We start from the raw sequence: 16,363 nt of genomic DNA, 5'->3' as shown, positions 1-16,363 counted from the left end.
CAAACCTTAAACATTGTCCCAGAGAGGGCAAGAACAGCAGCTCGGGATGTACCACAAAACGACAGACATCCATATGCATAAGGAATGCAGAAGTCGCCATGAAAAAACCGGGGTAGCCTACATAGAAATGTAGAAACCAGCTGCGACCGGCATACAGAAAACTTCCAGGGGGGAGAAAGTACCAGACAGGTGCAGACGACGGCAAGGTCCAAGAGGACTGCCCCTTCGCCATGTAGCACAACTAAGCAGAAAATACAAGGGAATACCGAAAACACCTGGACCCAGAAGGAACTACGGGGCCCTGTCCGATACCAGAGCAATCAGCTGAAAATTCAGACAGGTGTGTGTGGCGCTCAGAGGTCCTGTCCTTGACCAGTCAGGGAGGACGTCCAGCAATGATAAAAGCCGTGGACCCAGAAGGATTCCGTGTGGCGGACATCCAGCGATGACAGAAAACCGCAACCGCGGCCGATGCCACCAGCTACGTGTCCAAACAAGGTAGAAGATCCAGTGGAGATCCTTGTACTTCACCAGGAATGGGCCGCTCAGCAATTAGGAAACAACGCGAGTACTCCCCTATAACATGGGGTAACGCGGAGCACAGCATACCGTAGTACCGTAAAGAGAAGGCAAGAGCAACTACAGCACAAAGGCCAACAACCACCTGGCCACGGAGTAGGGAGCGTGGTTGAATGAGGACCACCCGCCGGATCAGACAGATCGGTCATATACTGGAGCTACCAGAAGTAGCAGTAGACCGACAAGGTGGGGGTTGGGCTGGCCCACACCTGCCAGACATGGTAACCATGCACATGCTGAACGAAGGGGGCCTGGTGCAGACAGTGCCTTGAGAGGTACAAGGAGACCAATGAGCGCGACAGTAAAGGAGTGGCAGATGTATGGAAGAACCAAATGGATGGAACCAACAACCGCAGCACAGATTAGAACTCGTGGGCAGAAAACACCCAGTAATACAGAAACTGTCTGAGCTACAGACCGCACCACAGGGCCCAGCGCTTGGGGTACTACAAACACACGCCTAAAATATGGGTAAAGTGGCTGCATGTTGCCAACTAAGGAGAGTGGAAACATAGCCACAGCATCTGGGAATGAGACAGCATTCGGAGGGTACAGGTACACAACCTGTAAAGTAGAAATATGGCTGTGTTAGAGGAACTACATTTAAGATCGAAGCAATGTGGCCGCATGGTGCACCCTAGACCCAGAGAGGTGCAACAGCAACCGCGTTAAGAATGGAACCCAGTAGGGCCGCACGGTACCACAAAGAACAAGACAGGTGCACACCACAATCAGGTAGGTGCAATGGCAACAGAAACAGGGCCGCATAGTACACCCTAGAAGCCAGACAGGTTGAACGGCTGCAGCATCGGAGACGGTTCAGGGACTCTACCCATGAAGGGAGTAAGATGGCCGTTTGGTGCACACTATGATGAGGTAGGTGCAATGGCCACGGCAATTGGAGGAGGCCTCAATATCTCGTCCTGTAAGGAAAGAAAATGCCACATGGAACACCATAAAGCCGGACAGGAGGAACGGCTACCGCATCCGGAGATGGCTCAGGTACTCCACCTGTTAAGGGATCAAGGCGGCAGGGAACAGACAGGTAACTGAACCGGACAGGGGCAATTCTAAGGCAATTGAAAGTGGCCTCTACATTCCGCCCGTAGGGAGAAATGTTGCCGCATGGAACACAACAGAGCCCGCCAGGGGTATCGGCTACAGCACCGGAGATGGCGTAGGTACTCTACCTGTGAAGGGAGCAAATTGGCTGGGAACAGACAGGCGCAATTGCAGCGGCAATTAAAGGCAGCCTGTATCTCTCGCCAGGAAGGGAGAAATAGTGTCGCATGGAACACCATAGCGCCAGCCAGGGGAATCGGCTACAGCATCAGGAGATGGTGTAGGTACTCCACCTATGACAGGAGCAAAGTGGCTGGGAACAGACAGGTGCAATTGCAACGGCAATTGAAGCGGCCTGTATATCTCACCCGGAAGGGAGAAATAGTGCTGTATGGAACACCATAGAGCCAGCCAGGAGTAATGGCTTCTGTAGGTACACTACCTAAGCAAAGGGGCAAGGCGGCTGTACAATTGCTCTGAACTCACCAACCTACAGGAGGCGATAGCCGAGCTAACCGCTTGCCCAGAACAGGAACTCCCTGTAATGAGGTAGAGTGGCGAACACCAACACCAGGATGGGGACCCCACGGAAACACTCTCAAATGTGTAGAGGATAACCCCTGGTATAGGGGAACCAGGAAGGCTTGTCAGGGACAGCCTATGGCAGTGGTGCAGGAACCACCCTGTTAAGGAGAAGGCGTACGTATCAGACACCGGGTAGGTGACTCAGTATGCTAAACACGGGGACGGCTGCCTTACCTGTGCGGTTGAATACCTGTGCGGTCAGGGGAGCACCATCCGAAAATCCACTAGAGGTGATACCAACCCTGTTTAGGTAGGAGAGGTTCCTCTGTGCACGTAGTCTTGACCTCCCAGAGGGCTTCTATATGGAGGAAGACCGCCTGATGCTCTGTTCCGAGGGAATCGGTGCAGAGGTGTCCCCAGAGGCAACGGATGGGGTGACAGGAAGGATTCGTCACCAGCCTCAGGCCTGTCCTGGGGGGGATCCGAGGATGCCGAGGAGGGGTGGGACCCCGTTGAGACCACCCGAGGGTGTACTGTGAGCTACCCCTCGCCGAACCCGGGTGCAGGTACCCCTAACTGAGCATGCCCCATCTGCAGGGAGGACCCTGGAGGGCAGAGGTGGCCGCAATATGGGTTGGTAGCGTGCCAGCGACACTGCTAGGGAGAGTCGGCCAAGGTTCCCATGGCATTGACACGGAGGGACCCATTCATGGGGAACCTACACAAAAAGATTGTTCAGGGAAAACAATGGGATCTGGGAAGAGGTACTGCACACCAGCAGGGACAGGCTGACCACATGGCAGCCATTGTAGACAGCGAACGCACGTGAAAACACGTGGCGACCGAGGAGCTGTTGGGAGAAGAGATGCTCAAAAAGCAGCCAGCAGAGGCTGTCTATCCTGACCCGGACGCAGTGTTCCCCCAAAGAGGTGCAGCAGCAGCTTGTTCCCTAAAAAGAGGTGGTCAGTAGGGCTGCAGGGGACATGAAGCAATCGAGGGGTTAACCACCCCCTCCAACAGAAAAAACACGTTAGCCCAGGAAAGGGAGAGGAGATAGCTCCTCCCGAGGGCCGGGCGGGGCTCAGAAAAGCCCGGGAAGCAAGGGGGAGGGGCCGGGAAGATTGCGGCCTAGCAGGCCCAAAAGCCGGGGCCTCGATTTATGAGGCGGCCGGGAATGGAGCAAGGGGGGCGGGGTGAACCGCGGCCGACAGAGGGCCCACCGGACCATAAAAATAGGTGAGTAGGGTAGGGGGGGAGAAGCGACACCTGGGGATAGGCAGATCAGGGCAAACGGAGCACCTGGGAGCCGGGGACAGGCCATAGAAGATGAGGCCTAGTCCCGGCAGAAGCCGGGGACTAAAGTAGCGGGGAAGCCAGGGAGAGACTGTGTGGCCAGGGAGGAGAGAAAAGACCAACCGAGGGGGAAAAGAAGGGAGGAAAAACCATGAATATAAACCCCCCCAGGAGGGGGGGGGGGGGGGTTGGCTAGGAGGAAAGAAGAGGCTCCCCAGGACCCCCAGCTAAGGTGGATCCCATCCCCCTGGCCACAGAAGGGAACCTAACCCTGGGGCAGGGACACAGGGACAGGGGAGTATACTCACCATCCGATATACTCACCATCCGATGTCTTCGGGCGCAGCACGGTCACCCCTTCGGCAGACTCAACACGGGAACCGTGGGAATGCCGGCAAGCCACTGCGGATGCAGTCCGTGGGGACTGGGTGACCGGCGATGGTACCGAAGTACGCGCCCGCAGGGGGGGGCAACTAAAGTGGAACACGATGGAGCCCCAGCCTGCAGCAGGTATAACGGTGGAAAAAAAAACCGACCTGCGGAAGAGAGAAAAAAAGAAAAAGAATAAAAATAAACAGCAGAACCTGCAAAAAAGCAGGACAGGTCTGCCTCCTACGGACACTAGACTAAAACTGAATAGCCTCGTGCCTGTGGAGAGGGTATAGCCCACCTGGGAGGAGCCAACACTTTTTGTGTCTAGTGCCTCCTAGTGGTAGTTGGACATATACCCATGGTGCTGTGTCCCCCAATGCCATGCACGAGAAAAGTTCTTTCATTCATGTGCAATTGAGCAGCCACTCTTGCACCCTCCTGCTAACCCCTATCTCCCCTTCCTGGTGGCTACAGGAGAACCTTTCGTCTACAAGTTGTACTCTCAAACATCCGCACACCCCCCTTGCACTCTCAGATGCCGCCCCCCCCCCCCCCCCCCCTGCGACATCACCTCTTTTTGCTGCAGTGAGCAGGCAGATATGGACACAGCATAGACAGGTGAGAGGGCATCATTAGCGTCCCAAGAAGGGGGGGGGGGGGGGGGGGTTGGAAAGAGAGGTACATGTCCTCAGCTCTTCCTGTTCTTGCTGTCAGCGTAGGGACAATGGGCAAATATATATCTCCCCCGATTCGTGTTCCCCTACTTTGAGCAGCAGAATGCTGTTGGGCAGATTTACTACTGAAAATGCACCATGGCGTGCACACTTTGCATCACGTTTACTACCCATTTTACACTCTTTTCTAAGCATTTTACACCTCGGCTGACAAGGGGGGGGCATGGCTTTTTCTGGGACAAAGGAAGATTTAATTAAAAGGCCCGACACCCAGGACCCCCACTGATTAGCTGTGCCTAGGATATGTGACATCACGTTCATTCGTCACATGGCCTAGGCGCAGCTCAGCCCCATTGAAGTGAATGGGGCTGAGTGCAATATCGAGATCAGCCTCTATACAATGTACGGCGCTGTGCTCGGTGATCTGAGAGAAGGCAGCAGCGCCTTCTCAAAGCTATTCAGCAGGGGTCCCAGGCGTCGGACCGCAGGTAGGTCATCAGTTAAAAAGTCTTGGAAAACCCCATTAAGGCCTCATGCACACGACCGTTCTGTGTTTTGCAGTCCGCAAAACACGGATGGCGTCCGTGTGCGTTCTGCAATTTGCGAAACACGGACAGCCATTGCTCTAACTGCCTATTCTTGTCCACAAAACGGACAGGTTATATTTTTTTGGCGGACCACAGAACGGAGCAACGGATGCGGACAGCACATGGAGTGCTGTCCGCATCTCTTGTGGCCCCATTGAAGTGAATGGGTCCGCATTCCAAGCCACAAATAATGCGGCTCGGATGCGGACCAGAACAACGGCCGTGTGCATGAGGCCTAAGACTGATTCGTATTCTTATACAGTCCAAAGTAAGACACCATTAGTAAATCTGCTCCACTGTGTTCCATTTTCAGACCACAAAGCACATTAAAAGGTTTTCTGGGTTCGGGATACAGTCGGTGGGGACCTGGCTTTTCAGCCCTGGTGATGGCTTAACCTGAGGGCAGGCAATAAAACCGAACTCCAGAAAACCACTGTAAACTGGGCAGCAGACAAACGTATGCTGTATTATGAGGACTTTCCAGCCACATCACGTTTCAGTGCCAGCCTCCTGTATTATTATATACCTAGCACTTCTACGATGTACGCAGGCTGGATACCGGGACCATGTATAACATAAAACCAATGTGGCAACAGAAGTAAAATGTGGATAACAAACCTCATCTTTGTGCTTCTGGCAAAAAACTAGGAACTGGTTCACCGCATCCCCCTTTCTGCCTCTTCCTCCAGATTTCCTTTTCTGCGGAGGGGACGTCATGCCACCTTTCGGCTCGGAGCTTGCAGTAGTGGTTTTCCAATCAGGGTCAGTGTCTTGACAGTTAGAAGACGAATTCCTGGACACCCTCCTCCTCTTGTTGGGCACTTCATCTTCTTTCTTGGGGCTCTCAGGTGGCTCATCCTCTTCATCCTCATCGTACGTCTCCACAGGGATACCGGCTTCCCCCGCTACTTTAGGATTAAGGTGAGGACGGTCCTTGATGTATACGAAAGTGAATTTATCCTTCTTCTCTTCTCTGGACATCAATATGGCTTCTTTCGCTTGTTCCATACCTACGTCCCACTGGGTTTTCAGTTTACCGGATATTGGTTTTAAAAGCTGTAAGAAAAATAAAAGCATGAACGACAGGTGCTGAGGATATCCCATCACTTTACGATCTCTGGGACCCCCACGATACTGAGAATGAGGGGGGGGGGGGGCCACAGTGATAAATCATTGCAGACAGGGAACGCACCTTGAGTTTCTCAGCTTTGGGCGCTTGTTTTGCGCTCTCCTGGCACAGGTGGTCATACTCGTGTTCCCCCTTGAAGGGCACTAAACTCTTCTCAAATATCCAAGCTCTTTCAGGTGCATTGCCAAAAAACTGCACGTGGTACTGTCGGATACTCTTTTTTTGCCCTAAGTAAACAAAAAAGGTATATAAATTTCACACACAGCCATTCCAGGATGTTCATATAACATTAAAGAGCACCAGTCAGCAGGATCAACCCCATAGCCTGATAGGCTTGATCCTGCAGATTTAAAAGGGGTAGATAAAAGTTATCCCCCATCCACAGGGGCCTCTGTTCTTTATGCAAAAGAGGGCTTTAGTGCACTGAGAGTCAGTGCCTAGCTCCTCCGTGCACCTGAATTCCCCTGCTTTCCAGTGCTGAGCCCCCTCCCTCGGTGCACTGAAGCGGGCATTTCCATAAATAAAAGGAAAAACCACAACCGACTGAAAACGACATGTATAATTTTAAAATCGTCAGGGTCAACCCTACCAGACATTATGCATAGTTTAATTAGGTTGATCCTGCTGTCGGGTGCTTTTTAAAACAACATCATCAGTATGTTATTCTAATCGTTACACCAGGGGGCACGACATGCATTAAACAGCCCTAGTAAGAGAAAACAAGATGGCTGAAGAGGACGTTTCATCCCGACTTGACCCCTACAGTATAGCTCCACTAGGTCTGCCACAGTGACTAGCCTCATTCATTGTACGAATGGTATTCTCACATAATACCGAACGTCAGTTAAAGTGTCCGATGGCTAAAAACTGACGATTGGTGGATCCAACCACTGATTCCAAAAATGAAGATGTCTGGTCCTCCCAGAAGACAGGAGGCCGCACAGATCAGCTATAACAACAGTCTCCTTCGATTCATGGGGCTCTTACTGATCAGCCGAAAACCACCTCTACAGGCAAGGGCGCCATGTACCTTTTATCTTGGTGTGGCTGTGCAGGACAGGATCGGAGGTCACCATACATGGCCACCACGGATAGCCAGACACTTTGGACCATACCAGGTCTCCAACTGAAAATTTTGTGGATTCTTTATCTTCCTTGAGGTCAGAGGGGTCCAGATCTGAAGCAGACTACGGGAAGAGAAATATACAGTGAAGAGTGGAAAGAGCTTGAGTTATGTACAGACATGGGTCACATCTTGGCGACCGGTGCGACTGGAACAACATTTTAGAAAATCCACATCTCCAGCAGCGTTGGTCCAAAGTCTTCATTCACAAGCCCATATTATCTTATGCCTATACCAATATAGGACCAGGTCAGCAGAAACCAAGGACATCCTGGGAGAGACTTCCCTGTTTTCTCCTGACCAGAGGCATAAAATACACAAAACTCACACAGCCTGGTCAAGACGTCAGCGTTAAATATGTGCATTAACACTTGCAAGGACTTTACTGACCTACACGATTACATTTACTGTGGGACCTTGCCACAAGAACAACTATGGTCCATAGGTCAGATTAGGTCCCCTGCAGAACAGGAGGTCATCGTCTGATTGCCACTGGGTCCCCAGGAAAGAGCGGAGGCAAACAGATCCGTCCAGAGTTACAATGGAAGTCAATGGGGGCGGATCCGTTCGAAGGTGACACAATATGGTGCATTTTTCAAACGGATCTGCCCAATGTAAAGTCTGGACGGATCCGTCTGAATACAAATTGTACTTAGACTTTTTTTAGTGAAATATAATGCAGACGGTTCCGTCTGAACGGATACCATCGTTTGCATTACAGGAGCGGGTCCGTCTGTACAAATACCAGACGAATCCGCTCCGAACGCAAGTGTGAAAGTAGCCTTAAATGTAAAAATTCTATATTTATTTGGTATGCCCCTGTTCACAGTGAAAAGTTAACGTTACTGTACAGGAGAAAACATGTAAATAACAATGGTGGCATTTTTTGCTTTCTTTCCAAAACACACACACAAAAAAAAACCAAAGAAAATATACACAAATTTTTAACAAAGTTTTTTTGGGGATGGGGGTACTTTTTTTTTGTCCCATTAGCGGATTTGAGGCAGTGGCCATTTGATCACTTGTATAATGGTTTGTAATACATAGAGGGAATTAACTCTGCATTAGCACAGTTTGCGCCAAATTTATCAAATGTTGCATGTGGTTTAGGGCTGATACGATTACTTCATTGAATTGAGTAATTCGACACAAAAAAAACCTTGATGCAGATTCGTTTGGGTCATGTGACCGTGGAGTGGGAGTGAAGCGCTTGCTATTACTTACCGCTCCGTGGTCACCCTCTGGCCCGTATTGCGCTTTCAGCTCCGACAGATCGTCAGGAAATAGGGCACGTACACGTTCCCTATGACCCGGCGCTGTGTGACGTCAGTGCAGCGCGCTGAGAATAAGACGTAGTAGCTGTGGAGCAGCGCCCCTACAGGAAAGGCAAGTACTGGCACTGGGGGGCAAGCTGGTGGCACTACTTAAAGAGGACCTTTCATCGGTCCAAACATTGTGAACTAAGTATCATGACATATACAGCCCAGGGATCTCACTGCACTTACTATTATCCCTGGGCGCGCTCAAGAGCTGAAGGCACTGGGGGATAGTGGAGCTGATGGCACTGGGGGAACGAAGGGTGTTGGGGACTGATGGCAGGGGGTCTGATGAGTTTTTATAAAAGGAAAACAGTCTATTAAATTAATTTTTTCTTATTAGATTACTCGATTAATAGTAAAAAAATAATCTGTACAATACTCGATTACTGAAATAATCGTTTACTGCAGCCCTAATGTGGTTTGATCCATTTTGCACATCTTTCAAACCTTACACTTTTGTCTAGAAATTATATTCTACTTTTTGCACACCACCTCCCTACTGGAGTGATTTCATGAATTTTCTTCTGTGGATAAAAGGAAGAACGGACCGGCACTCGCTGTTAGTATATAATCTTGTGATTTATTGGCACATTCCAGTGACGGTGTTTCGGCATACAATCTGACAGTTTGAGAAAGGCAGATTGTATGCCGAAACGCCATCACTGGAATGTGCCAATAAATCACAAGATTATATACTAACAGTGAGCGCCAGTCCGTTCTTCCTTTTATCTACATGGGACGCCTGCCCTGGGACACGCGCACCGCCACTCTATTTACCGCAGTGCCAATCAATATATTGTATACATCATCTTCTGTGGAGTCAGAGTTATAATAAATCTGAAATGAAACTAATTAAGGCCTCTTTCACACTTGTGTTGTCCGGATCCGGCGTGTACTCCACTTGCCGGAGGTACACGCAGGATCCGGAAAAACGCAAGTGTACGGATCCGCCTTCAAAATGCTTTCAGTGTTACTATGGCAGCCAGGACGCTATTAAAGTCCTGGTTGCCATAGTAGGAGCGGGGGAGCGGCATACTTACAGTCCGCGCGGCTCCCGGGGTGCTCCAGAATGACGTCAGAGCGCCCCATGCGCATGGATGACGTGCCATGCGAACACGTCATCCATGCGCCTGGGGCGCCCTGACGTCACTCTGGAGCGCCCCGGGAGCCGCACGGACGGTAAGTATGCTGCTCCCCACTACACTTTACCATGGCTGCCAGGACTTTAGCGTCCCGGCAGCCATGGTAACCATTCAGAAAAAGCTAAACGTCGGATCCGGCAATGCGCCGAAACGACGTTTAGCTTAAGGCCGGATCCGGATCAATGCCTTTCAATGGGCATTAATTCCGGATCCGGCCTTGCGGCAAGTGTTCAGGATTTTTGGCCGGAGCAAAAAGCGCAGCATGCTGCGGTATTTTCTCCGGCCAAAAAACGTCCCGTTCCGGAACTGAAGACATCCTGATGCATCCTGAACGGATTTCACTCCATTCAAAATGCATTAGGATAATACTGATCAGGATTCTTCCGGCATAGAGCCCCGACGGCGGAACTCTATGCCGGAAGACAAGAACGCAAGTGTGAAAGAGCCCTAAAAGAGGACCTTTCACTACAATAAAAAACATAAACCAAGTATACAGACATGAAGAGTGGCACCCAGGGGTTTTTTTCTCTCAGGTTATGAGCTGAGCGCTGCGATTGGCCAGCACTCCAGCCTGGGAGAAGGAGACGCCCAGGAGAACTAGAGCAGGCTCCTCCCAGTTGAGCCGAAAATCTGAAGATATCGGAGCCTATACCGGGAGAACGGAGCGGCGCCCAGGGATAATAGTAAGTGCAGGGAGATCCCTGGGCGCCGCTCTCCATGTCTGTATACTTAGTTTAGATTTTTTTATTGATGATGAGGGTGGAGTAAAACAGAAAAAAAGTGGTACATTTTTTAGCATAACAGCACTAGAAAACCAGCATGCACAGCATTATAGCCAGTCACTGATCTAACAACAGGCCGCCCATTAGGACAAGTCTCTGGCATGGCCTAACAGGCAGATACTGTTGGCATGCACGGGGGCCTTTTTCAGGCCCCTGGCCGCAATGGTAACTGCATTACAGCATGCCGATGGCCAGACCGACAGAGTTTCCTTATGCTGTCAAATAGCTAGCTACTGACCACTGCATCTAAGGCTACTTTCACACTATCTGCGGTTTGCTCTCCGGTAAGAGAACGGAACGCATTTTGGAGCACTCCGTTCTGTTCAGTTACGCTTTGTCCCCATTGACAATGAATGGGGACAAAACGGAAGCGTTTTTTTTCGGTATTGAGACCCTATGATGGATCTCAATACTGGAAAATATTAACGCTAGCGTGAAAGTAACCTAAAGGGTTAAAACTGGCAGGATCAGGGTTGGATTTTCCAGTATTTTTGAGACAGCGCAGTCTGCAGCGTTCGGCTAGTTTCACACCTGCGGCGGTCACCTCCCTGGAAGGCTGTGGCGGCACAGAATGCCAGGAATCAGAGAACAAAAAAACAGCCCATGCAGCGGTTTTTGCCTGGCCAATTTCTGGCATATCCAGCAATCTCAGATCCAGAGAACTGGCCTTATTTTTACCATCAAAAATACTGTAACTTCCAAGCTTGCATTAAGATTTCACCAGGACCAGATGAATATCTAATGTGTATGGGGGGGTAGGACTGTTGGATTGCAACGTGCCCGATCCTCGTTTGGTAGTGGCTCGCTCCCCTGTGTATGGTGGTCAGTCGGGAGGAACAGCTGTTGGCCAAATGGCAGCTATCTAAAGTGTATGGCCGACTTTTTGGTATATTTATTATCCATACCCACTAGACCAGGGATCGGCAACCTTCGGCACTCCCGCTGCTGTGAAACTACAACTCCCAGCATACACACTTATTCGGCTGCACTTGTAACTCCAATAGAAGTAAAAGGAGGATTCTGGGAGTTGTAGTTTCAGAACAGCTGGGGTGCCGGTAGTTGCTGATCTCTGCACTAGACTATTTGATTTCGGATCCGGCACCAGCGACCGCCCTATCCAGCTATGGGCATAGACACCTAGATGTAGCTCACCCAATTTGATCTGAGGCTCCCTTCCCATGTTCTGAAACTATTCAGTAATATGCAGATTAGGTGTTTGGAGCAATAATGGCTTTACCGCTACTCTCGTTAGATGGAAGCTCCACTCCGTGTCCAGCCCTTTATTCGCCGGGCAGTGGTAATGTAATCTCTCCTGGCCCTGTGGTTTTCGCACATGGGAGGGTGCCGACAACAGGCCTAATTCCTGGCAGGGCTGAACACAAGTGCACTGTGCATGCGCTGAGGGCTTAAGCCTCCACTCTGTCCTTTCCGGACTGAAGCTCATGACATCACCGCATGCACAGTACACTTGTTTCTGGCCCTGCTGAGAATGAAGGGTGTACTGTGCGTGCGCCAATACGCAAACCAATGGTGCACGTATGAGATAACAGGGCCGAATAAGATTACATTGCCACCGTCTGGCCCTGTCAATCAAAACAGCAAGGGAGGAACTCGCCATAGAACGGAGCTGGGGTGCAACGGCGCTAAACACCCACTTTGTAGATTTAAGCACCTTTTGCACGTCTGTGATGACGTCCATAACAAGATGTCCATGAAGGATCCATGTCTCTGTTTTTCTATCTTTCGTATTCCACGTACATTGCCAGGCTGAAAATGAGCGTCTCCTACCAGTGATCCTTTAAAATCACTGACAGAACAACCAATGTTAACTGTGTTCTGTCAGTAGTTTTTCCACTAACCCATAGACTTCAATGGGCGTGATTGGTTCAGATCACAGACCAAAGCAGTGCATGTCTGTGGGTTTTCCACAAAACCACTCGTGTGTGAATAAAACACATCAATGGTCAACGTGTACGAGCACTGTTCGTGATTCACTGAAGAAGTGTGAACGAGGCCTAACAAAAAGTACGACAACTAGAGAAGAGTCTCAGATCAACAAAAGAAAAATTGGATTTTTTGTACTCACCGTAAAATCCTTTTCTCGTAGTAGGCATTGGGGGACACAGCACCATGGGTATATGTCCAACTACCGCTAGGAGGCACTAGACACAAAAAGTGTTGGCTCCTCCCAGGTGGGCTATACCCTCTCCACAGGCACGAGGCTATTCAGTTTGTACCAAAAGCAGTAGGAGAGATAAGAGAAGCAAGGAACCAACAACTCCCGTACCGGGAAGAACAAGAGACCAGCCCGGAGAATCGGAAGTAAAAACATAGGGTGGGATCTGTGTCCCCCAATGCCTACTACGAGAAAAGGATTTTACGGCGAGTACAAAAAATCTAATTTTCTCGTGCATGGCATTGGGGGACACAGCACCATGGGACGTCCCAAAGCAGTCCCTGAGGGTGGGAAAAGAACAGCCATGCCACCGGTTGGGCATACAGGTGCAGGAGAACCATGTGACCCAACAGGAAAAAACACGGAATGGGCAAGAGGTTCCATAACAAGGAAGAAACCTCAAGGAAGAAGCAGTGAAGACTGCCAGCACCCCAGGACAAATGCCTGGAAGAAAATCCCAAATGCAAGAAGGCGGCAAAAGGGAACACCGAGCTCAGCCAAGGGCTGGAGAAAAAATTAGGACAGCACCGCGTGTTGGAACTACCTAACGCTCTAAATTGTCTCAGACCCAAAGAGCGAAAAAACCTGTGGCCAACCCCTGACAGGCCAGGGGAGAAAGGAAACAAGGAAGCACTGGAAGCCAAACGAGTGAGGGAAGCCATAGCAAGGCTCACATGTGAAGGGAGCAGGTCTCCCCTCACCGCAAGGCCAGGTGATGAAGTTAAGCGCCCTATTTAAAAGGTGAAAACCCAAGGCTGCTAGAGGAAACCGCCAACCCTTGGAGAAGGAGGGGGTTGTAGGTGAAGGCCAGGAAAAGAGAACGATAACACCTGCGTCCCAAAAACAGGAGACGAGGCACGAGCCTCTGAAAATAAGACAGCACTGTGAAGCGTAAGACCAGAGGAAACTCTGGGCATGTGAAGTATCATGGAAAAAAGGAACCAGATACAGGCCCAGGCAATCTCAGCAGGGACAAACTGGACTGAGAGACATGGGAGTAGAAGGAGAGTACTCCAGACAGCCTAAGGAGGAAAGGTTCTACAACAGGAGGAGGTCACTCCCGAAGGAGACCAAACGGCGGAATTGCAAACCGTAGCACTAAACCACTCAATACCAGGTACTTGACGTGGGAGGATGGGAAAAGAGACACGAATCCCAAGCGGACCTCAAATGAACGGGGACAAGGACTCCAGAAAGGAGTACCCAGTATGGGCTCACAAGGAACCAGGAGCAGAACCACCAGAAGCCAACGCAAGCCAGAATAACCAGGAAAGGCGAAATGAAACTACCATAGGGGAAGGGACATTGGCCATGGACAACTAGCCATAACAAGAATAGTGACTAGCAAATGTGTACATTGTCCCAGAGAGGGCAAGTACAGCAGCTCGGGATGTACCACTAAATCGACAGACATCCATATGCATAAGGAATGCAGAAGTCGCCATGAAAAGAAACGGGTAAGACTACACAGAAATGTAGAAACCAGCTGCGACCGGCATACTGAAAACTCCCAGGGGGGAGAAAGTACCTGACAGGATGCAGACGACGGCAAGGTCCAAGGGACTGCCCTCTGTCACGTAGTACAACTAAGCAGAGAATATAAGGGAATACTGAGAACACCTGGACCCAGAAGGAACTACGGGACCCTGTCCGATGCCAGAGCAATCAGCTGAAAATTCACCTACCAGACAGGTGTGTGGCGCTCAGTGGTCCTGTCCCTGACCCGTCAGGGAGGACGTCCAGCGACGATAAATGCCGGTGACCCAGAAGGATTCTGTGTGGCGGAGTACATCCAGCGATGACCGAAAACTGCTGCAGCGGCCAGTGCTCACCAAGCTAGGTGCCCCAACAAGGTAGAAGATCCAGTGGAGATCCCTGTACTCCACCAGGAATGGGCCGCTCTGTAAAAGGAAACAACGCGAGTACTCCTCTATAACATGGGGTAACGCAGAGCGCAGCATACCGTAGTACCTTATAGAGATGGCAAGAGCAACCCTAGCACAAAGGCCAACAAACCACCTGGCCATGGTGTAGGGAGCGTGGTTGTATGTGGACCACCCGCCAGATCAGAACAGATCAGCCATATACTGGAGCTACCAGAAGTAGCACTAGACCAACAAGGTGGGGGTTGGGCTGGCCCACCCCTGCCAGATATGGTAACCATGCACATGCAGAACCAGGATGGCCTGTTGTAGACAGTGCCTTGAGAAGTACAATGAGAGTAACGGAGTGGCAGATGTATGGAAGAACCAAAACGGATGGAACCAACATCCGCAGCACAGATTATAACCCGGGGGCAGAAAACCTCCAGTAATACAGAACTGTCTGGGCCACAGATTGCACCATAGGGCCCAGCACTAAGGGTACTACAAACACACGCCTAAAATATAGGTAAACTGGCGGCATGTTGCCGTCCAAGGAGAGTGAAAACATAGCCACAGCATCTGGGAATGCGACAGCATTTGGAGGGCACAGGTACTCAACCTGTAAATTAGAAATACAGCTGTGAAGCGCAGAGATACGACCAGACAGGTGTACAGGGTACAGCAACTGGAGACGGTAGAAGTACTACATGTAAGATCGAAGCAATGTGGCCGCATGGTGCACCCTAGAACCAGGGAGGTGCAACAGCTACCGCGTTAACAATGGTACCTATAGGGCCGCACGGTACCACAAAGAACAAGACAGGTGCACACTACAATCAGGTAGGTGCAATGGCAACAGAAACAGGGCCGCGTAGTACACCATAGAAGCCAAACAGGTGTAACGGCTGCAGCATCAGAGACTGTTCAGGAACTCCACCCATGAAGGGAGTAAGATGGCTGTTTGGTGCACACCGAGAAGAGGCAGGTGCAATGGCAACGGCAATTGGAGGAGGCCTCAATATCTCGTCCGAAAAGGGAGAGAAAATGCCACATGGTACACCATAAAGCCAGACAGGAGGAACGGCTACAGCATCCGGAGATGGTGCCGGTACTCTACTTGTGAAGGGATCAAGGTGGCAGACTGGTGCCACTAGAACCAGACAGGGGCAATTCTACGGCAATTGAAAGTGGCCTCTATATCTCGTCCGTAGGGAGAAATGTTGCCGCATGGAACACAATAGAGCCCGCCAGGGGTATTGGCTACAGCATCGGAGATGGTGTAGGTACTCTACCTATAAAGGGAGCAAAATGGCTGGGAACATCCAGGTGCAATTGCAACGGCAATTAAAGGCGGCCTGTATATCTCGCCAGGAAGGGAGAAATAGTGCCGCATGGAACACCATAGCGCCAGCCAGGGACTATGGCTTACAGCATCTGGAGATGGTGTAGGTACTCTACCTATGATGGGAGCAAAGTGGCTGGGAACAGACAGGTGCAATTGCTACGGCAATTGAATGCGGCCTGTCTATCTCGCCCGAAGGGAGAAATAGTGCTGTATGGAACACCATAGAGCCAGCCAGGAGAAATAGCTTCAGCATCTGGAGTAGGTCAAGGCGGCTGGAAACAGAAGAATAATTGCTCCTTACTCGCCAACCTACAGGAGGCGATTGCCTGGGCTAACAGCTTGCCTAGAACAGGAACCCCCTGTAATGAGGCAGAGCGGCGAACACCAGCA

General features: G+C 50.6%; 1 protein-coding gene across 1 annotated transcript in view; it reads right to left on the bottom strand.

Annotated features, from left to right (window-relative positions):
- Positions 1-16,363, bottom strand: part of NSD2 (nuclear receptor binding SET domain protein 2) — an 86,876-nt gene that overhangs the window by 37,362 nt on the left and 33,151 nt on the right. Inside the window, 3 exon segments of the mRNA XM_044295486.1 lie at positions 5,711-6,148; positions 6,285-6,448; positions 7,252-7,408. Coding sequence (XP_044151421.1) covers positions 5,711-6,148; positions 6,285-6,448; positions 7,252-7,408 — 759 coding nt within the window.

The sequence above is a fragment of the Bufo gargarizans genome, chromosome 1 (genome assembly GCF_014858855.1).
Source record: "Bufo gargarizans isolate SCDJY-AF-19 chromosome 1, ASM1485885v1, whole genome shotgun sequence".
NCBI lineage: Eukaryota > Metazoa > Chordata > Amphibia > Anura > Bufonidae > Bufo > Bufo gargarizans.
Note: the sequence above shows the minus strand (reverse complement) of the source record. Positions and strands in the feature narration are given on the sequence as shown.